The 23,034-nt window shown below is 35.6% G+C and overlaps 1 protein-coding gene across 6 annotated transcripts in view; it reads right to left on the bottom strand.

Annotated features, from left to right (window-relative positions):
* The window catches only part of LOC128029304 (neural cell adhesion molecule 1-like), a 92,333-nt gene that overhangs the window by 45,736 nt on the left and 23,563 nt on the right, over window positions 1–23,034 (bottom strand). For 4 of the 6 annotated variants that reach the window (XM_052616999.1, XM_052617004.1, XM_052617000.1 and 1 more), the window contains exons 2-9: window positions 14,418–14,492; window positions 12,414–12,623; window positions 11,426–11,569; window positions 11,024–11,161; window positions 9,490–9,607; window positions 6,205–6,365; window positions 5,491–5,633; window positions 5,312–5,335 (exon numbers count right to left, since the gene is read on the bottom strand). In XM_052616999.1, the coding sequence (XP_052472959.1) occupies window positions 5,312–5,335; window positions 5,491–5,633; window positions 6,205–6,365; window positions 9,490–9,607; window positions 11,024–11,161; window positions 11,426–11,569; window positions 12,414–12,623; window positions 14,418–14,492 (1,013 nt within the window). The remainder of the gene's footprint in view (window positions 1–5,311; window positions 5,336–5,490; window positions 5,634–6,204; window positions 6,366–9,489; window positions 9,608–11,023; window positions 11,162–11,425; window positions 11,570–12,413; window positions 12,624–14,417; window positions 14,493–23,034) is intronic. The other 2 variants (XM_052617001.1, XM_052617003.1) reach the window with 1 other exon arrangement.

Genomic DNA, 23,034 nt, shown 5'->3' with positions numbered 1-23,034 from the left:
AAGTCACAATTACAAAAAAAAAAAATATATATATATATATATAATTGCAAGTTTTATTTTATTTTTATTCTGTGGAATTAACAAGAAACTATTGTTGTTTTTGGCAGCCTGTTTTAATTTTAGTTTTAGTCTAGTCTTTTAGTAACGTTCATACTCTTTTTAGTCTAGTCAAGTTTCAGTCAACTAAATGTCTGAGCATTTTAGTCTTATTTTAGTCAGTATTATCCATGACTATTTAGTCGACGAAAACTGATGACATTTAGGCCCAATTCCAATTCTACCCCTTAGTCCTCCCCCTTGTCTCGATTCTCTTTTGGTTGCAGGGGAAAGAGGAAGGGGAAGGGCCAGATAGCCCTTCAAACGAAAATTTTTTCGGGACCACACTTAAAAAGAAAGGCTATGAATTATCTCGGAAACATTGCTGCTACAGCGAACAAAAAGACACATAAATGTAAGCTTTTTTGGCATAAATAAAGATTTTAACGAAAAGTAATCATTTGTTTTATGTTACATTCAATTGTGAGTTCATATTAGTGGTCATGTTACTCAAAGAAATGTTTGCAAAAAATCGCTAATATCTGCTAACGTCATATCATTACAGACTGCATGATAGTGCCACAGCATATGTCTGATCTGGGCGATAACTGACGTAGACTAATCCCCCCAATAATTAGAAATTGCTAAATCATTTTCTCAAATATAGCCTATTCGAGAAAGAAAGAGAGAGAGAGAGAGAGAGAAAGAGAAATGGAAGTTGCGTGTATTCGCGTCTGTGCGTTTATCAGCGATTGTATCCTTTCGTCGCTGGAAAATATAATGTAGCAATTCAGTATGTAAACTGTATTTAATAAAAGTCGTGAGGAAGCAGTTGACAAGTTTATATTCTCCTGGATGTGTGAGCTGTGCAATTTCCGATATGTGTGTGTGTCAGCTCATTAATACCGAACGATAATTAAAGGCTCTTATGCACACCTACTGCATTTTAAGGAAGCATTCCAAGGTAGGAAGACATCAAGGCATGTCCGAATTCAATGTTAGCTTCACTTCTTGTCTCCTGAGATGCCTTCATCTGCCCAGTTTTTGAAGGCAGCACTAATATATGTGTGTATTGTAAGAGCTAGACAACGAATGATGACGTGTAACGTCATGGTAGTGGTGTCCCAATACTTACGGGAATATTGTCTCCCCTACCCCTTGACACTCTGTTTCAAGGAACAAGGTGAAGGGGAAGGGGTATAAAATAAAATTGGGATTGGGCCTTAGTCTAGTTTTAGTCAATGAAAATTGTATTTTAGTCTCTTTTTAGAAATGCAATTCTATTTAATCCAGTCAATATAGTATAAGTACCTAGCAGCATAGACTTTATCTTATTATATTATTGTTACCTTAAAGACTCAAGAATACATCCATTCCAGACACGAAAATGCTCTTTTTGAATTTGAATTTACAACATTTATTTTACCAACCAAACATGTTAGAAGTACACACATCGGTCCCTTTATCTGAGTCAGACGTAACTTTGTTTGTTGTCGTCTTCTAAATAATGCCGTGAGTGGGGCTTGAGGAAGTGATGTTGCCTGCATCTGCACAGTGTGACCTGATGCTGCCCCTGAAGTGAGACAGAAATACTGCAAAATAATAATATGTGCATTCGACTTTCTGCAGCGCCGTGCAAACCGATCGCAATCTATCTTGAAACAGTGTATGCCGGTTAGAAATTCCATCTGATTAGAGACGTTTAATACACTTGCGCCGACTCCACATGACTATCACGTGTGGCATCGAACTACTACGAGAGTGTTTCAAGAGCAGCCGACTGACTCAGCTGCAGCAGTTTCACCAGAGCGTGTGTTTCGGGTTATTTGAACCTTTTCGGTTCCATTAATGGCCACAAATCTGTGTTTTTAGAATGGTAAATAGCATTTTTTCTATTGTAGTCACACTGTTGTATTGAGTCACATTTATCATACAACATTTATAAAAGCGTATATACCCCCACTTTATTATTATTTAAATAGTATATGATCATTTTGAACTTTATTCATGAAAAGTTGGCACTATATTCAGCAGTATATAAAAAGTGTTTCTGTTGCTCATGGAAATGTTTCTGAAACATCTCTGTATTTGACAAATGCATTTAATTCACTTCATCTGTGATAAAGTATGCAAACACCGCGTTAGTGTCAATAAAGGGTGCAGAAAATGTCTGGCTTGACGGCTCCATTTTCAACTCTGCCTCCGACTGTAAGCGGCTGCTCTCGCAGATCACCGCCTGTAGCCGTGCTTCAAGTTGAATGAAACTAATAATAACACGAGACAAAATAACATTATAACATTTAGTTTCATCTCATTTTGGTCAACGAAAATAAAAAGACATTTTAGCATAGTGTTCATTTTGTAAAACACATTTAGTCACGTTTTTATTTGTCAAAACTATTGCATGATACATATAATTATAGTCATCGTCACATGACCAGCATTTACGTTGCGTCTCGTCTCGTGATAAAGGTTCGTTGACGACAATATTTAGTCATAATTTTCGTTGACGAAAGCAACACTACAAGAAGCAGAGAAAAAAAGAAAAAAGAAAGAAAGAAAGAAAAGAAATCAGAATTGTGAGGAAAAAGACAAAGTTTGTATATCACAATTCTGACATTTTTCTGAGTTGCGAGAAATTGCAGATACTTTTTTAGTTTATATTCTGTGGCAGTAATAGACTTCGACACATTTCAAGAATCCAGTAATATAATCACACGTCTTGTGGAGCGCTTTCAGAGTATGCTTTTTTGTGTCATTTTATGTTTGGAAACAGAGCATAAATGTGGAAGTCCTTCAAAATTTCTTATCCTGTTGCGCCCTCTATATGACCAGCGACTAGTCGACGTCAAGCTTAAGGTGTGATGGCAGAGCACTGAAGTCGACTAATCGGTGCAACCCCTAAAGTGAACACACTCAAAACCTGATAGCTACTGTATTTGATTATTTATTTATATTTTTACTTTTCCAGATGGACAACAAAATAAAATAAATAAACAAATAAATCCACTTTACATTGATTTTTTTTTCCTCTGAAAAAAAGATGAATGTGTTTTAGAAAAGTAAACATTATCGATTTTAATTTCTTGTTGACTGAAAGACAATCAAGAGAGACAGAAATTTTGAAAATAATATTTCTTGTGGTATATAGTAGTTCATCAGTTTCGATGTACAAGCCTGAAAGCTATTTGCTTATTGAATTATATTTTCCTGATGGACAAAACAACAATAACTAACTAACTGTTTTAACCAGAGCTTAAAGTTATTACATTTTGATGCATTTTTCCCCTCTGGTATAACATGCATTGATAGATCATGTCCAGGAATGTATATTAAGAAAGTACATAAAATCAATTTAGATTTCATTTTTCTTGAAAGACAATCAACAAAAGACAGCTGGTCATATCTGATGCTGACAAATAAAATGTTAAACAGGCAAAGTAACCTGCTAATCATTTTTGTAACCATAAAGAAATAAACGGTCATCAGCACAGGCCAGTGAAGAGATGCTGGCAATCGTGAAAACCCAACACCCACATGAGATGAGCAAGACTGGACAAGACGACACATAGGAAATGACAAAGCACTCCAACAAAGAGCTTATATAAATCAAGCTCTTTCAGGAACACTGTGATGATAGTGACTCGGTATAAGCGAGATTGAGCTTATTTATTATTTTTTGAGGCTTACAACTAGAAATCCTTTATTTTTTATATACCTCAAGGATAGAGGTCAAAAGCTCTGTTCTAAAACCTAGCGGACAGCTTAAATGTCACTGAAACTCAAACAGGGTTATTATCCTTAACTACAAAGTGTTAATTGAAATTGGTTGGTTGGATTGTGTTTTTACACCATGCCAGCTTCCTTGGCTATTTTCAGAGTAAATAACAAGTTGAAACAGTACAAAAGAGCAATTTAAAGTATTATATTAATTTTTTGAAGCTTATTTTTATTTATTTATTCATTTTTGGCAGAATAATGTAATATCCTCAGAGAAATTAAACAAGCACAATTCTGAACTGTGGCATTTAAGTGGATCTTCATTGAATAGTAAGAAGAACCTGCTTGTGAATGTTCATAGAAAAAGTTCAAATTAAAATGTTTGATGAAAAACCTTTTAAACATGTTCAAAAAAATAAATTGCCTTGGCAACTGACTGAAATAAGTTGAAGCCCTAAAATTACTAAATAATAATGCAACAAATCTAAAACTTAAATATATAAACAGGTAAAAAACAAAAAACAAAAAAAACAATCATGAAACCATTTTTTTAAGCCTTGTGCTGAATAAAGTGCCTTTGCATCTCACTCCCGATTTCTCTCAAAGGACAGGAGAGGTGTCAATGAATAAATGAGAAAAAAAAGTAACTTGCATTACTTATTTGAAAAAGTAACTCAGATATTTGATTGTAAATGTAAAAGTAATGCATTACTTTACTAGTTACTTAGAAAAAGTAATCAGATTACGTAACTCGTGTAACTTAATGTAATGTGTTACCCCCAACACTGATCACGGCATTGTGCCTCAGCCGTCCCGAGTTCGAGTACCAGCTTGTGGGACTTTCCTGATCTCGCCCCCGTCTCTCTCTCTCCCACTTCACTTCCTGTCCTATCCAAATAAAGGCTAAAAACTTTAGCATGCTGCTAAGCTAACAATGTAAAACTCTAACAAGCATAAAAGACAGCACACAAAAATACAGAGTAAAATAATCCATGTTTAGTTCTAACAATACTTTGAGACTGATTTGAAAAAAAATATATATACCTATATATCACCTTTTCTTTAATCTGCAATCTTTATTTTTCACTGAGCTCATTACAATATGTTCTGGATTTTGATTCTCTGCAAAGAGTAAAACTGGTTCTGCCTTAGAATCAGGTTAAAATGAGGTATCTAAGGCGGCAGCATAATTCATTTAAAGTGTTTGGAGCAGCCTTAACGTCTATGGTGTCTTAACGCAATGCAGCCTCTCTAGGACAGCTCACTAGGTTGTGGAACAGAGCAAATGTAAAGCAATTCTTAGAGCTCATCCATCATCACTTTTCCTGTCAGGAACTGTTGCAATAGTATTTCACCACCATGCAAGTCTTTTCCACATATCAACAACTGCAGAAAGCATCACGACTTGAAGAACTTCAGGAAATCGAAACACCAGACGGTCGATTAGCAAACGTCTTGAGTATGCAGGCAACACCAGAGACATTTTTGGAAAACACGGTAATATAGAAACAGATCTAAGTGGCCAGTTACTATACCTGGCCTTATGATCTCATACCTGATAAATCCTTTTTTGGTGCTCCTGCAGACAAAAAGAGTTGAATGCATGAAACAGCCAGAGGCAGGTGCACCATGACTCCATCTGTTTGTACGACCGCGATCAACATGCTACTCTTCTAGCTCCTGGTCCCACATCTATCAAGTGAGGAGGACCTGTGCCTGTGCATTTGGGGTTACCTGCTCTCCCTCGGGGAAGACCCGGGTGCCGAAGCTCCACGTGATGGTGGGTGTGGGGTCTCCGGTGGCATCGCATGTTAATGTGACCTGTTCATCCATTTCTGTTGCAGTCTGGCTTTCCAGATATGTTATCTTGGGTTTCACTGTGAGAGGACACATATTAAAAAGATTACACAAAAGGAGACATTTTGCAGAATGATAATTTTAATATGGCATGTAAAGACAAGTTTTGATGCCCAAGTTTCCATATCTCTTGCAAATGATTTTGCCAATATTTGGACAAACAGATGTGTGAATGAGATCTGACAGCAGCTTTTAGTCTATTTCTATTATAAGACTTGAACATTTGGTTAACTATTATTATGGTGTTTTCTCATCATTTTAGAGCTTGCCAACATCCATCACTTTGGATGAAAATCTCCCTATTTTGTTTTATTTAATTTAAAATGTGTTTAGGATTTGATAGAAATTCTTAAAATTTCCTATGTGAAACCTTTTAAAAACATTACAAGGAGGAAAGAAAACATTGAGTCAAGTGGAATATTTCTTTAAGGCATAAAACAATATATTCATGCAACTACACTTTGTTCTCTGCAGAATAAAATTGAATAATGTTTTATTTTTTTGTCATTGCTGAATGTTCAGTAAGAACTTCAATGGAGTGCTGTCAAATCTCTAGACTCCTGCGAGACTTCATCTCTCATGAATTCTTACCAAAGACTTTAAGGCTAAGTTCTTGTTCGCTCTCCCCAGCTTTGTTCTTAGCAATGCATGTGTAATCTCCCTCGTCCAGCTTTGTCACATCTTGTATTGTCATCTCAGAGCCGTCTTCATTGAAGTAGTATTTTTCGCCGCTCTCCAGAGGAACGTTGTTCCTGAGAGGAAATAACGTACTAACATATTGAAACAATACAGCAATGGGGGAGACTTATCTGAACATTTTTTTCTTTTCAAAGAGCCTGTTCTATAAGGCAAGCAAAATTCTGGGGAAAAATAGTTGAAGCGAATAACTATGGATTAAAAGTTATTTTCAGGGATGATGATTATAGCAGGGGTTATTATATATATATATATATATATATATATATATATATATAAAGTTAAGAAATAAAAATATAACAATGTGTATAATAGTATATCTAGTTTTATTATAATTAAATACAATTATTAAAAATTAGTGATCGACCGATGTATCGGTTTACCGATATTTTTCCCGATATTTAAGCATTTTTCCATAATCGGGTATCGGTTTTGTAATATCGGATTCGCCGATTTACGGCGCCATCTTGTGGCCGTTTTGAGATTTCCGCCATTGCAGCCCGGGCGTCTGAGGTGATCAGTCAACAACAACTCAGTGCACAGGTAAAGTATATGTTCTACTTGGTTTGCTTTAATTAATCAACTTTATTTAAGATAACAGACATGCACAAATGAGATCTGAGACATAAATTCCTGATATAGTTAATTTATGCAGCTTGTTTCTAAACAATTGAGACGAACTCATCGAGTTACGTAGTGTTCGTCATGTCCTGCTCCAATAAAGACGTATCTTTAAATGAATTAAATAAAACAGACGTGAATGAGTGCATGTTGAAAATAAAAAAAATGTTTTTTTTTATTCTTTTATTATGTGTTTTATGTTCTGTCGCTGTTATTCTGTTGTACTGCGGAGCTTCTGTCACGAAAACAAATTCCTCGTACGCTATGTGTAAACATACCTGGCAATAAAGCTCATTCTGATTCTGATTCTGATTCTGAAAAGCGTTGAATTTAATTCTCTATCTGTTGTATTTGCTCACCATTAGTATAGAAGAGAAAGTTTGTTCATATTGCTTAGCAACTGACGGATGATCTGGAGGCTTAAGCACGGCCACTGAATGAAACTTTTGACAAGATTATCTTGTTTAAACACCCTAGATTATATTTTAATTTACTACATAACAAATATTTCGCTAATACACATATAAATATAGCCTACCGCTTTGTGGAAATTAATTATTTATTATCTCCATGCGCGATCGCGGTTGATTAAGTTATAATCAAACAGCACTTTGTCAGTTGGCATTTCATGATTAAACATTAGATTAAATTTAGATCATAAAATGCCAACTGACAAGTGCTGTTTAACTTTATATAGTCTCGGGATAAAAGTTCGTTCATATTGCTCAGCACCTGACTGGGTTGATGATCAGGAAGCCTCATGCACGGCCACTGCATGAAATTTTTGACAAGATTATCTTGTTTAAACACACTAGATTATATTATCATTTACTACATAACAATTATTTCGCTAATACACATATACATATACCGCTTTGTGGAAATTAATTATTTATTATCTCCATGCGCGATCGCGGTTGATTAAATTATAGTCAAACAGCACTTTGTCAGTTGGCATTTCATGATCTAACGTCAGATTGAATCTAGATCATAAAATGCCAACTGACAAGTGCTGTTTAATTTTATATAGTCTCGGGATAAAAGTTCGTTCATATTTCTCAGCACCTGACTGGGTTGATGATCAGGAAGCCTCAAGCACGGCCACTTCATAACATTTTTGAAGGAAGCAGGCTTACAGGGCAGAATGCTGAAAGACTCTGTTTTCTACACTAAAACCTAGTTCTGCTTAACTGGGAGTATTAAGTTACACTACTAAATAGCTATGCACTCCTAAATAGCCCTCCCGCCCCCACCAATATGTTAGAATCATTTTTGTGCTTTATTTTTTTACCCGTTTTTATTTTTTTACCTCATCAAAGCTTTTATTTTAAAACAAAGACACTTGCACTTGCACAGTGCACTTAAATTTTTTGGACTCAGACCCCTCTATTTATTTGTGTATAAATATAAAGTTTTTTTTGTATGCAAGGAAGGAGTGATTGTTATAAATAAAATGTTTTTTTTTCAGCTCATTTGTGTTGTAATAATTGTCAGAAACAGAAGTATAACAGTAAATAAATATCGGTTCTGCATATCGGTTATCGGGTACATAAACATGCAAATAATCGGTATCGGTATCGGTTATAAAAAATCAATATCGGTCGATCACTATTAAAAATGTATTCATAATAATAGTAATAATAATAATAATAATGTATATTAAATGATTATATTAGTATAAGTAGTAGTAATAATTATAATAGTAACAGTAATTTTCCGGAATTTATATTAGAAATATAAATAAACAATTGAAACTGTGGATTTAGATTAATTTAAAAAAAATAATAAAATAGAAAATAAGAAATATTAAATAATTGTACTGAATAATAACAATAAATTGTTATTACTATTATATTAATTTATTGTATTGAATGTTAGTAATAAAAAATAAATTACAATATCCTTTTAGAAAGTAGTGCGTCAAAATATTATTTTAAATATATTTTTAAGATACACATTTTTCCATGGACCCCTATGTTAAATATTCACTAATATACTGAAATTTTACTAATAAGAAAAAGACAATTGGAATCTGTTAGCCAAACTCTACTTTTCATTCTAGTTCTATTTGCCCCTCTATTAGTGGTCTTTGTGAAGACACTCTTGAAATCATAGGATTCCTGACCAGAGTGGTGATCCCTTGATTTAAGGTCAAACAAGTAATAAATATACCATAACCCTTGTCAGAGTAGAGGACCGGAGTTATTTTGAGACAAATAAACACCTCCTTCCCTCATCCCCCACTTCATGACCGAACAAAAGATCCTTGAGGCGCGTTGTATCATCCCGAAGGATTCATATTTCACACACACTCCTCCACGATCTGAGAGAGTACGCACTCCCGCTGAGAACACGGTGATGGCTGAGGAGAGACTCACACTTTAAAAGTACTAATGGTGTGTTTTTCTATTCCATGTCATCCACAAAAGTTCTTCATTTATTCAGAGGCCTTTACATCTTGCTTTGAATTCCTAATCCAAAATACACAAGAGGAGGTGCAGCAAAACCACTGTTGCAGTAGTGCTTTGTTTCTCCTTTTGTTAAAGAAAATGGGCTTACCGTGTCCAGGTCACCATTGGCTCAGGAAATCCATCAGCATCACAGGCCAGCAGGGTTGAGAAGCCCATGTCAGCGGTGCCGTTCGTTTCCGCTTGACGGATTCGTACAGTGGGAAGGACTGAGCAGAAAAGAAAATTGCAGCTTTATATACAGAGCCATAAAAAAAAAAAATACATATATATATATATATATATATATATATATATATATATATATATATATATATATATATATATATATATATATATATATATATATTTTTTTTTTTTTTTTTTATTATTATTATTTTTTTTTTTTTTCACACATGCATAGCCAAATCAATTTTAATAAAATACAATCTAACATTTAATCAGAAATCCTGTTGTATATATGCTTGCTGCCTTCAGGGAACAACCATTGCAGAACAAGAAATAAGCACTTTACAGAAACTGAAATGCCATGATGTGAACCTCCTTGAAAACTAATATACATATATACATAATTTAAAAAAGTCAAAGTATGTAATGTACAACAACTAAATACTTTTGGCACAATTATAGTACAATGTTGCCTCAAGCCTCAACTGGCACATTTTCATAAACTTTCGATAATGTGTATTTTATGAAGTTATTTAAAATACAGCTTTACTCTTTCATGAATGTGCACTCTTGATGAAAAAGACAGTTACACTGTTCAAAGGATCACTCAGAACACATTCGTAAAGAGAATTTGGCACTGCAGCATATCTGGCACATGCTGAAAAAGGAATCAAATTGGCTGCCAATGGATAATATAACAAATTTTGGTGTAAATATCTGCTGATCCTCTCTGATAAAAAGAAACTCACAAATTCTGTTATGTATTTTGTTACTACAGCCTGCACTGTGGTTGCTCAAGCAGACTAAACAACAACATAAAGAGAACCTGCCAAGGACTCAAATAAGACTCAAACTAGAAAACAAATAAACAGAAAGGCAGACATAAGAGGTTAAATTACAGGGTTTAATGCAGGAAAGAAAACGACATGGCAAATGAGAAAGAAATCAAAAGGAGATGAGAGAAAAACATCTGTGGAGCAGCTTGACAACAGCTACTTCAAAAAAATGTCTGATCCTCAACACAAAACACTGAGCTTTATACACCAACACAGCCGTGGATCAAATACACATTGTGTTTTTTGTGTATATTGTGATATGTTCTTCTAGCTAAATCAAAAGAGCTTCTCTTAACCAGTTAACGCTATGCTAAGCTAGTAGGCTAAGCTTTTAGCTTGCAAGCTGAAAAGACAAATAAATACATGTATAATTTGACCAATTAAGCTTTGGTAATCCAATTTAATGGGATTACTGGGCTATTTAAATTATTAGAATAAAAATCTAAAGAATGAAACAATGTAAAGACAATGCATTTGTATAATTTGTCAATTGAGGCAAGTTGTCTCATCCCAATGGACTGGCTCTGGAGTCAATGTGGGATTAGATTCTGTTGGGATCTTCTCACCTAAAATGTAAAAAATCAGAGCATTACAGGGACAAAAAGATGAATAAGAACTCACCGTTAACAACCACTTTAATGCTCCGAAAGTCAACCTCTCCGCGGGCTTTAATGCGGCCCTCACAAGTGTAGACACCCTCGTCGGTCTTCCTGATCCCTCGGATTTGGAGATGGTTGTTATTCAAAATCCTGAAACGGACTGTGGAACAGAACAAGGGTGGAACAGATGTCTGCGAAATTGCGTATTAAAATCGCATGCGAATGTATCGATTTAACACTTTTGTTCAGCTGTTATAACAGGGATAAATAAAGTGCCACATTTCTGAGAAAGCAGCATTAGGCTGCACTAATGATCTCATCAATTTATTAATGAACGCAAACAGTGAGAGTTACAGCAAAGCAAGTCACGCTTCTTATGTAACGCTACATTTTTCACATGTAAAGTGTGGAACTTTTAACTTACCATCTTTCTCGAACTGGATTTTTGCACCTTTGTATTTCCAGAGGACGTTGGGTGGAGGTGAGCTTATGACGTCACACACTATAATGGCATTGTCCTCTTCAGTGAACTCTTGAGGTGATGGGACATTTGTGAAAGTAATTTTTTCTGGAGGAAAAAACAGCAGTTCAGCAACCACTTCAATTTATCATGCAATGATTAATTTTGTATTGTTGTAGTTTACAGCAAGGAACCAAGTCATCATCCAAAATAAAGTCTCTTCAAAAGCGCCTTCAAAAAATATATACTGTATACTGCATTTTTGGAAATATAAGTTGCATTTGTCATCTGAAATGGGCTGTGACTTGTATTTTAAAGTGACATGAATATATAGTGCATTTAACATCAATCACAGAAACATTTGGTTTTGTGCTAAATTAGTTCAAGTTTACTTTTATGGTGCATTTCCATTTCACTTTAAATAAATCCATTTAAGCTTGGCGTTTAAAAAACATTTTTATAATGAATGCCACAATAATTTGTGTTTGCTTTATACTTCCATTTTTAATTTCTGAATATTATTAAATTAAAGGATTTGTTGTTGAGTTAGGGGAACTAACATATATCAATTGTTTGTATTTTTTTATTTATTCTATTTTCATTTACTGCGATTTTACAATACATTTAAATTACATTTAGTTTACTGATGCAACATTAGATTTTTTTTTTTCTGTCAAAACAGTTTAATTTTGACAAGGTGCAACTGTTTTTCTTGAAAATACAATGATCAGAAGCATTAGTGAAAATTTAACCTGTTGATGGCACTAAAGAAATTGAGATGGAGACCCCACAATTGGCACAAGGAATGTTCAGACTCTTTCCAAACTTCAGCTTTTTTTTTCCATACAATACATAGAAAACGTAAATTTATCTTTGACATCACAACTTTAATTTTGTCATTCTACTGCATATATTCTTCCAGCACAGATGAATCAGACATGTCATATCTTACGGTATATCTTCAGATTGACGGTGGCTTCGGCTTCCCGATCTCCACTGCTGGCCACACATTTGTATGTGCCTGCGTTGTCAACCTTTGCGTTATAGATGGTGAGAGTGGAGGACGTCTCATCATTGCGAATCACGCTGACATCCATTCTGCCTGGCTCAATTTTCTCCCCGGTTGGAGAAAACCAGTCGATTTCTTTGGCCCCCCCGATAACTACAACCCAAACCAAATGAACACATCAACATTAATGAAGTGATCTCAGGAATTAAATGTGTCATCATATAAATCAATCGGTTAAATGTTAAGCTTGTGTAACCATCCACAAAACAGAGATAAATCAATCAAAAGCAAATCAGGCCTGACGCGATTGAATTGTTTGCTTGAATTAGTTGGGATTAGGTGTCGCTTGCACAACAGCTGTCAGAAGGCACAACCTTAAAACGTCAACCGATTCTCGGGTTACCAGTCTATTACCCAAATCAGTGGACCATAGGACACGGCACTGCTGAAGCCTCTAGTGCTGAGACCAATTATCAGAGCCGCTGTTCCATGCCTTTGTGTCTTCGAATGAAGCCCAGAAGAGTGGATCCAGGAAAAACGTTTTTCAAAGTGAGATATAGGCACACAAACGTATTACTCTTGTAAGCCTTATTCACATGGATCTCGTTTACTGAGTCCTATGTGATATTTGCTGACATAGAACACCATCAGCATCATTAAAGTTGAATTCACACTTAGTGTACTATTTCAGCAAATTAATCATCTAGATTACTGATTTTCTTAGGTCACAAAAACATGAAAAATCAGACAATTTATTTAAGAAATCATTACAACTGTGACATTGAGAAGAGTCAAAAACAGGGGACACACATTCAGTAGAAACAGGTGGTCATTGAGTGAAAGAACTCACAAATACAATGATCCCCTTTCCTAAACTATAAAAGACAAATATTTATTGCAATATATAAAGCCCTTATTTCTACTGTATGAGAAATGTAGTAAATGTAATATGAAAACAATATATTTGCAAAATTAAAACAATGATTTATACTGTCGGTCATTGTGTTATAGCCAAAAGAAATAAAAACGGGAAAACATTTTAGTACTAAGTTTTCACTTCTCACAATAAATGCTGTTCCAAAGCAGTTTTGTAAAGAAAATAGTCTTAAAACCCCCAGAGAAGAAGATAAAGGCAGCAGAGGCCAAGAATGATGCATACATTCAAAAATAGCTTGTATTTGTGCTCTCTGTAATATATACTGTATATACATGTTTTTTCTTTTGGTTGTTTTTTTTTAAGAAATAAATACTTTTATTCAGCAAGGATGTATTTAATTCAGAACATTTATAAGGTAACAAAGGTTTCAATGTTTTATTGTATCAAATTCTTACTATTAAAATCATCGCTGCAAATATCTAAACAGAATAAAATAACCACAGTAAAATCTCAAGGTCAGAATGAAACCGTAAACCGTTTTTGTTTTTTTACCTTCTTTTCTCTTAAATTTTTTACAAACCCCAAACAACCCTTTCCCTAGAGCCCAGTTTGAAAACCCCTAAACTCTGCTATAAACTATATTTCCTTTCCAGAAGGAAACACATTTTCTCATAAAGCAGAAAATGTGCAGTGTTAATGTTTCTGGTTAAATGACAGTAGGAAAGAAAGATTGAGAGTATGTATGCAATACAGATGGATAAACAGACCCATTACATTTTTGTAGGCAAAGAACACAATGGCATCAATGTCAAATTAATTTTGAATGCCAAACATATTATTAATATAAAACCATAACCTGGTCAACTGGCACTCTGTTTCTATTTCTATGGTGTCACGCCAAGAAGCCTCTTGTAGAAATTCTTACAAAGTCCAAGAATAAATGGCATAACTAAGGTTCAAATTATCTACAGAACAAAGCCAGTCAAGCGGTCAAAGCTGAAAAACTGGAGAAAACTCTTCAAAGCTCTGTAATGAGGGCCAGAAGGTTCCTGGTCAATCTGAAAACTTACCTTCACACAAAAAGAATCGAGATTCTCCAACACTGATCTCTCCCTGTGCAGGTGTAATATTGACCTGCAGAGAAACTGAAGAGAGAGAAACGTATTACGATTAAAAGAACACATCAAACATACCTACTATAATAGAGCTAAACTTAGTCTGAAAAAATAAATAAAAAATTCATACAGTTCGAAAAGTTCCTCAGTTGTGAGTGTTTCTCCACATGCATAATTCAGCAGTCCCTGAGAGCACTTTTCATTAAATCCACACAAGCGGCAGATCTCTCCTATTTTACAGACGCACAAGTAACTATGGAAACCCCTCTGACATGGGCTCTTCAGATAAACAACTGCACGTCATTTTGATCTGACTAAATAAGAGGCGACAACAGACAGTGAACCTAACAAGCTCGCTGTCAACTCGGCTATTTCACCTCCTTAGAGTTTTGCAGATTCATTTATTGCCTTATCATCACCGCATCTGACAGCAACATCAGCGCATTCGCAAATATGTCACAAATGCATCCCATTATGCTGAGATTTATTTCTGAGAAACTCTCAATGCCCTCTTAAACTAAATCTAAGTACAGGCCGGAAAGGCTGTTAGGTTTTAAATGCAATATTTTGACCTATTTTGTCCACAGAAACTCTAGGAACGGAAAATGGCAAAACAGATCAATACGTTTCAGTTGTGGAAACGTATAACTCAAAGCTTGGGCGTTAACATCAATTTGCCCGTTGCTCATTTGTCATTCGTATGTTGGAGCACGGGATGTCTGGGAAATTAGTGAAGACAAAGAAAGCAGACTGAAGGCAAAATTGATCCTCTCGCAGATGGTGGCCTATAGTCTTCTGGGTAATTTAATAAATGGACAAAGCCGGACGAGGGTAAACTTCAATTAAATCAGCATATTCAATCAATACTATCGGATGTTTGTTGTTCTTAGTGGAAGGGACATTTATTTAATGTGTCTTTACACATTTATAATTTTTATGTAGATAAAAGGTTTTGCCAAATCAGTCAGCTTTGGGAGTGACATAAAAAGGCTAGAGTTCTGCCGAGGACAGGACTTTAAATTAATTAGCCTCTTATTAGCAAGGCATGCTGGGAGATGCATGGAGAAACTGGAGCCGTGTGAGTAACAGCCACACAACTCTAATCTCTGAGGTCCCTGCTTGAATTCCTTTTGAAAATTACAAGAACAATACTGCCCACAGTGAACGCTTTTGTTCAGCTAAAGACATATTTGACTTCCACACTATGACCAGGACTACTTTATTTAAAGAAAATATGAGGAGGAATCAAATTACGCTTGAAAACTTTCTTCTGAGAACATGCTTCTTGATTTGAACTCTGAAAACTTTCAGAACTGAAAACTTCTTCCCCAGTGAATAAAGAGCATTTATTAAAAATAGATCCACAACTGTTGAGAACTTCTGCAACTGTTTAAGTCAGATGGATACTTTAACACATGACAAATGCCCACATTTACATGTCAAGTAAGCCTGCTTCGTGATCAGACATTTGAGTTGAGTTGAGCACCTACTGCTCTGCACAGCCTTAGAATGGATCACAATGTTAGAAACGGGCAGATCCTGATAGCAAATCAGTGTATGTATGCTTTAAGAAGTTGCCCATGTGAGCACAAAGATTAAAATTTCATTTCACACATAAAAGAGGAGTTTACAAAGAGGGCTTAAATGAATGCCAGTATAATTTTTTTTAAAACCCTGCTATGCAAAGCTGAGTTGAAACAGAGGAAGTGACAGATCTTTTCTTCTGAATTATGATGTTTGTCTGAGTGTAAAAAATCACTGAAAAGAAAAAATGTAGGGCAGGGACTTGGTCCTATGCATTGGTTTTTAATGTGATTTTGAGGTGTGGGCGTTGCAATCAAAACTGGAGGCAGATGAATGCAAGCGTGCAGGGACAGTCAGATTTCTCCAATCATTTGCAGGGACTGAATAATTATTGTAGAAGCCCTGTATATTTCACAAGAGAGTAAGTCTGGATGGTCCAGTTATGACATTTTAATAAAACATTATGTAAAAATAAAACATATGCATGAATGAATTGTTCACAGTAAGACCTATAAAATGCATTTAGAAAATATATATGGTGTATTTTCATTTCACACTGAGTACAAGCTCAGCTGCCCTTCGAGAGCCGCTAGGAAGTCTGAGTCTCTGGAACAGAAACGTATATGAAAGCAATCCATTCTACTTTGTGGAACTGTACAGCTATTGATGGCGTATAATTTCCCTGTTATAGTATTATAATGCATTTGTCATCGCTGCTGACCTTGGCAGAAAATGGCTTACAAATCAATTGAAGCAAGTTTGGAAACAGTCTCAGTGAAAGCAAAGGAAATTTCACAGCACACCTCCAACTCATTACTCAAGTTTCTGTTTTGTGTTTATAAAGTAAAAGTACACTCAAAATGAAAATGCTATCTTGAGGTACTCACTCTCGTGCCATTAGATACTTGTTTCCTCTCTATAGAACACATACGTGAATCTACAAAAGAAAATAAAAAAATAAATTAAATGTATTGAGAGTTGGAAGTCTTGGGTACCAAAAAAGTGGTCTGTTGTTCATCAAATTCCAAGTGTTCTTTTTATGTGAGAAACACATTTATAGAAAATCTTAACATTCACCCTTACTCAGATCTTTTTCTTTAAAAAAACTGGCTAATTCAGTTCACACAATTAGTGATTCGTTCATGCATCAGTCTTTAGTTTAACTCACTGACTCAATACAGTTACAGTGGTTAGCAGCTCAATGGAAAGGAAGATAACATGAATTGCATGTCATTCTGTTCCTCATACTAATCTATGATCTACTAATCTACTAATCTATACCATACACTTCCACAGATTCCTCAGATAAAGACATCTGTATAGTATGATTTGAGTGAGCCAGTTCATAGTAGTTTTATGATACTTTTATGTTGCTTTTTTATTGCACAAGAGAAAGAAGCTCAGATTTGAAACCAAAAGTTTTTTTACTCACACTTGTATCGTTTCAAACCTGTGTTTCATTGTTCTGTGCAATAAAAAAGCACCATAAAAGAATCATAAAACTACTATAAACTTGCTCACTCAAATCATACTATACAGATGTCTTTATCTTGAGGAATCAATGGAAGTGTATGGTCTTTCATGCACTATTATCTTCAGTGAGTTGTGAGTATGTGCTATCGTGATGAGGGAGATATGTGTGTGTGTGTGTGTGTGTGTGTATTCATGACTTAATCTGGATGTGCCTCTATGCTCACTCACAGTCTCACCCAACCAGACACATCGTCTCACCTCATCTGTTTATCACATCAAAAGTGACGCAAATAAATCATTTGAGCATTGTTGACAGGATTATATTTTATACGCCATCAATTCAAATATTTGAATAAATCATCTTAAATTTGAGCTTTTGACTATTTTATCTGAAATCCTCTTTCATATCTGTCGATTTCCTCTGGGAAAACAAATGGCCCAGCAGAACTGTCACACTGAATCTTAAAAGTAAGAGATAAAGAGAATCGCAGTCATTTCTTCCTCAGCGTCTCTGCAGGAGACTGGGAACACCTGAATTTGTGCTATTTTCTACAACATCTGAACTGCATGTGTAACCAGCTGTGATAGTACTAGATGTCGATTTTAAATGCACTGGTATCATGGGTAGATCATCATCCCTCAGGGAAGAGTTTCTTCATGACAACAGGAAAAAACACCATGAGAAAAGTCTGGAGGGGGAAAAACACATACTGTATGAAACTAACCATTTACTAGCACTGTACGGGAAAACAAAGCACAGGAGATTAAATGAAAGTCTGGAGTGTTGTGACTGAAGAGACGCTACATCCACACTGACAGAACTCATTGAAATCATTACCGCATTACAGTTGTACTTGTCCTACTGTACTAATCATACACTGGGCTTCATAAGTTTGGGGTCAGTATGAAAGGAATACTTTTATTCAGCAAGAATGCTTTAAACGGTTCAAAAGTGACAGTATAGACATTTACAGTGTCACAAAACATTTTTAAAATGGTATTTTTAACTTTCTGTTCATAAAGGAATCCGGACACGTTTGAGTTTCGATTCTTACCACCTGACGTCTGTGATTTTCATGTACCAATTCGGACGGGACTAGTATCTCCGTGTTTATTACAGAGGTGGGAGGGTCTGTTTTGTGCATCTGGGCGTCACAGAGATCACGCGCTCTGTATGTGTGCATTGCATTCATTCAGAATGATTGCCTTAGTATTATTACAAAATAAATACTAAATGGCTAGTATAGCAAAACCATGCTAATGTGTGGTTCCTTTAGTTTAACTTGTTTTGCTTTTTTTTTTTTTTTATTAAATGTAATTAAAACATTATGTAACTGAGTATATAAATGAACGTGAGTATTCTTACCTGATGCTGATATTACAATAGTCGGTATTAACAGTTTACGCGATCTTGCTCTTGATTTTAATATTTGTATTATTTTTTTTATTATTATTTATTTGCTGCTAAGCAAATATATCAAACATCCGCGCGGTAAGAGCATCTACGGTAATTCACGTTGGCCAAAACACACAAGGAAACGCGTTGTGAAATAAAATATCACCGGCAATCACAGACATTAGCATTCGGACGGGATTCGTTTTCTCAGAGGATCACTGCGTTTACTGAAAAACGGTAGGTAATTTGCTCTGGAATTATCACAGAGGTTGTGTGAGAAAAACACAGACGTGGCAGATTCAGACGGGATTAAAATCACCAAGTACATCTGTGAAACGCAGATTTCTCTAACGACCCCCTGTAAAACTAGTCCCGTCCGAATAGGGCTAATGACTTCACTTGAGGGACGATGGGGTTTATATTTGGTCAAAACATAGTGATGGGAAGATTTAGAGTCTTTGTCTCAGACATTAAAGGTACAATTTGTAAGATATTTGCAGTAATCTATAAAAAAAAAAACACTAGGCTAGTGTTACAAATTTTGTCCAGCTGATTACTAACAATATCTCTAATGTTTTCATCTACTTGTAAATCATGAGAAAATTCCCATGATTTTTTTTCTCTACTAGTCTCTAATTAGTCTCTAGCGTCCAGCAAACCCCTAGCTTGCTTCAAGCCGTTCCTTATTTACTACTTCTTGCACGTTTTATGGTGGATTGTGTTACTTATTTATGGAACATAATTACTGTTTACCGTCTGCCGCTTGTTCTATCGACAAGGACAGCTCCCATAAACGTAAGCATACGGCCATCCAAATTACCCAAGAAGATTTTGGGACAAGAGGAGAGACAGAGCGAGGATCAGTATCGGTGTTGCATTTTCTAGATGGAGAGAGCTTCGCGACAAACTTCAACCAGAAAGAGATGCCGATCTCGCTTGTGTTTTACTCGACAGGTGAGTTGTTTTGATTCGTATCTTTACTGAAAATGCATGCTATTATAACGATCAACAAGATTAGTATTATGGGGCATACACGCCAAACGCGGGGCATCGCGCCTCTAGACTCGTACGAGGACGCATCTGATCCATAGTATGATCGCGTCTTTGCATTGACTTTGTATGTAATCTACTCGTGCAAATCGTTGAACTTGTGTTTGCTATGTATACCCAACTATTGTGTTTGAATGTACACAAGTGTATATATTTGTATAGAGAAATGAAAATACACCATATATATTTTCTAAATGCATTTGTATATTTGTTTATATTATATATAATCGTTTTCATATCGTATGATTAATGGCCGTCAGTGGTTGGGTAGAAGACAACAAATCCCATCATTCCACACTCCTTCTTAGCATCATCAAACCACGCGATTGTTATTGTTTTGGTAGTGCGCCCTCTAGTGGCAGGTCCTACAACCTTTTTGTATGTTTGTATGTTTTTTTTTACACAGCCTGATTATTTGTCCAATTAAGCTTCAGCACTGCGTGAGAGAAAGACATCTCCGAGCTCACATCTGATCTCTGCCGAATACAAATTAACATTGTTCTAATGCAAGTGTGTTAATCATTTTAACAAGGTGTCTGAGATCTCAGTTCTGATCTAACCTAGACCCACCACAAATGTGTACAGAGTCTCCATGCTTCAGTGATAATTGCGCAACAACAACAACAATATTACAACAGGCAGAAAGAGCTTTAAATGCATTCAGAAACCTTTTAATCTGAGGCTGCACAAAAAGACCGTGATAAAAGTGATAATGGGGAGAGAAGGGACTCCATTATGAGCTTTTTATTTGGCACAGCAAATTTATCTGCTTTTATTTGCACTTCCACACTCAGTTTCAGCCGTTTGTGTCAGAGTAAACAAGGATAATATAAACTGAGCCAATAAGAGGTAACATTTGCTCTGAACCAGATGCTCCTCAGGTCTCAGTAGGTGTACCTTTTTCAAAGACTGCATTTCTCAAAAACCAGCTCACAACATTCTCTATGTGATGTGGCGCTGTTGCTTGGCAACATGACATCCCGTGTGTGTGCAGAGTATGTTAATGAGATGAATGGCAGGGGTGTCCGGCGATCCACCAGAGCAGAGCCGCGGGCTATGTAACATATGTGATGAGAGCACAGAGACGATGACATTTCCGTTGACAGCGCTGCATCAAATTCTACATAGTGCTTTATTATTTTCAAAGCTGTAGGGGCGTTGTTTTACATAGTGGCATCTTAAGACACAGACAGATTTGGAGCCCCATGGGTACACACGCTGTTGTTTACACCCCGCTGTTCCTTTCACCTGGGTTGACTCATTTCTGCAAAAGCCACAAACAACTAAAAGTCATCTTAAAAGGTTACAGAATGGTACATTTGTTCTCAATGAACCCGGCCCTGTGAAAGAAACAGGGCTGTTGGAGAAATAAACCAATCAGCTTGGCTCAATACACCACTGGTCAGTTGTTTAATCCAGGGGTTTTCAGACTTTTTAGTGCCAAGGACCTCTAAATATGATGGGACTGACTTTTGAAAATATAAATAAATAAAAAATTTTATAAATGTATTTCTATGTATAAGAAATACATTATTTCGTAGGTGTATAAGGAAAAATAGTGTGATGTTAGAAAAAAATGTTTCCAAATTAAATAATTGGTTATGTGTCATCATTTTAATAAAACAAATAATTTTAAACTTGTGCTATCAATAGAATAAAATATCCAAATTATCCAAAGAAAACTATTTAAACAGATTATATAATGTAATATATTAGTGCATGTTAAGTATATGGCTGCAACTGAATTTTTATTTTATTTTATTATTTTCCCTCAATTAATCGAATAATTATTTTTTCTTGATAAATCTTTCTATTATTTTTTGATTAATTAATTAATAATTTGGTTAACTTACCAATAAGTAACAACTACTGTATAACTTCTGCCATTAATCTTTTAACATTTTATTCAAACATTTTCTCATAAAATACTTTTATTTTATTTTTTTATGTTGGGCATTGTTTATTTGTAAACCAAGTGCCAAGAATTAAAAAGACATTTATCAGTTTAAAAATGTCACATTAAGAAAGTAAAATGGCTAACAAATGCCATTTAATGTTAACTTCATATGAGATTTGCTGATAATCCTTCTGCAAACAATTCAGACTGCAGTTATTACCAATGAGCTTTTTTTTTTTTTTTTGCACAAACTCCTCACATTACCTCACTTAAAACTGGGCGGTCTGTCAATCTGTAAAACATCAAGCAGCAAAGAGTTTTCCTTCCTCTGTGTGGATGAGGCTTGAGAATTAAGCTGATTTCAGTCACATCATCACTTGGATTGAAGCGTTGATGTGACAAGCTAATACTGCACAAGCTTACAGTTTTTACCGCTATCACGGTTACACTTGTCGAGCTACTGTTGCTGCTATTTTTGCAGGAACTACTGTACATGTAAGACACCTGTCACGCTGCAATGACTCATGGGCCAGCTTAAGCAGATTACTGCTGTGTACTTACACTCGGCACTGCACCCAGAAAGATGCCACTGTGTTGAGAATATGATGAGCTACTTATCCGCAGCCCTGGGGCAGGAGTAACCCTTTCCCAAATGAGGGAGCCACCGGCAGGCCGCTGAGCTACAGGTATTTCAAGCTTTATTTTTTTTTAATGAGCTCAAATAATGCACAAACTTCACACACTGGCTGTGCGAAACAGCATGCGATAAATCCAGTGAGTGATGTTACGTAATGCGGTCAGTCGCTTGCATATGTGGGACAATCTGGGGCGAACCAACAGGCTGCGAGCAGTTGCTAAGTCGGGCTTGCATTTGCTTGCTGATCATGCCACAACCACAGTGATCGTCCCTGCTACCCGTTGCTATGGTAACCAACCCCCCCAACCAACCCCCATCCCTCCCTGTTCGTAAAATCCATGTGAATAGGATGCAATAGACCACCACTGTAAAAGCTCACTATGGGCTGAAGAGAATAACATGCACTTAGCCAAACGCTAGTGGTCTTTACAGATAATATTTTTTACAGATTTATTTTATTATTAATATTAGTACTATTATAAAAAAAATTATATACAATAAAATAAAACAATGAAAGTATAATTTTTATTTTATGAAAAAGAAAAAAAAGATTAGTTGAAATCTAGTGAGAGGATTTTTAATTTTTTGCCTTGTG

The sequence above is a fragment of the Carassius gibelio genome, chromosome A15 (assembly GCF_023724105.1).
Source record: "Carassius gibelio isolate Cgi1373 ecotype wild population from Czech Republic chromosome A15, carGib1.2-hapl.c, whole genome shotgun sequence".
Lineage (NCBI taxonomy): Eukaryota > Metazoa > Chordata > Actinopteri > Cypriniformes > Cyprinidae > Carassius > Carassius gibelio.
The sequence above is the reverse complement of the archived record's forward strand: the minus strand, read 5'-3'. Positions and strand labels throughout refer to the sequence as shown.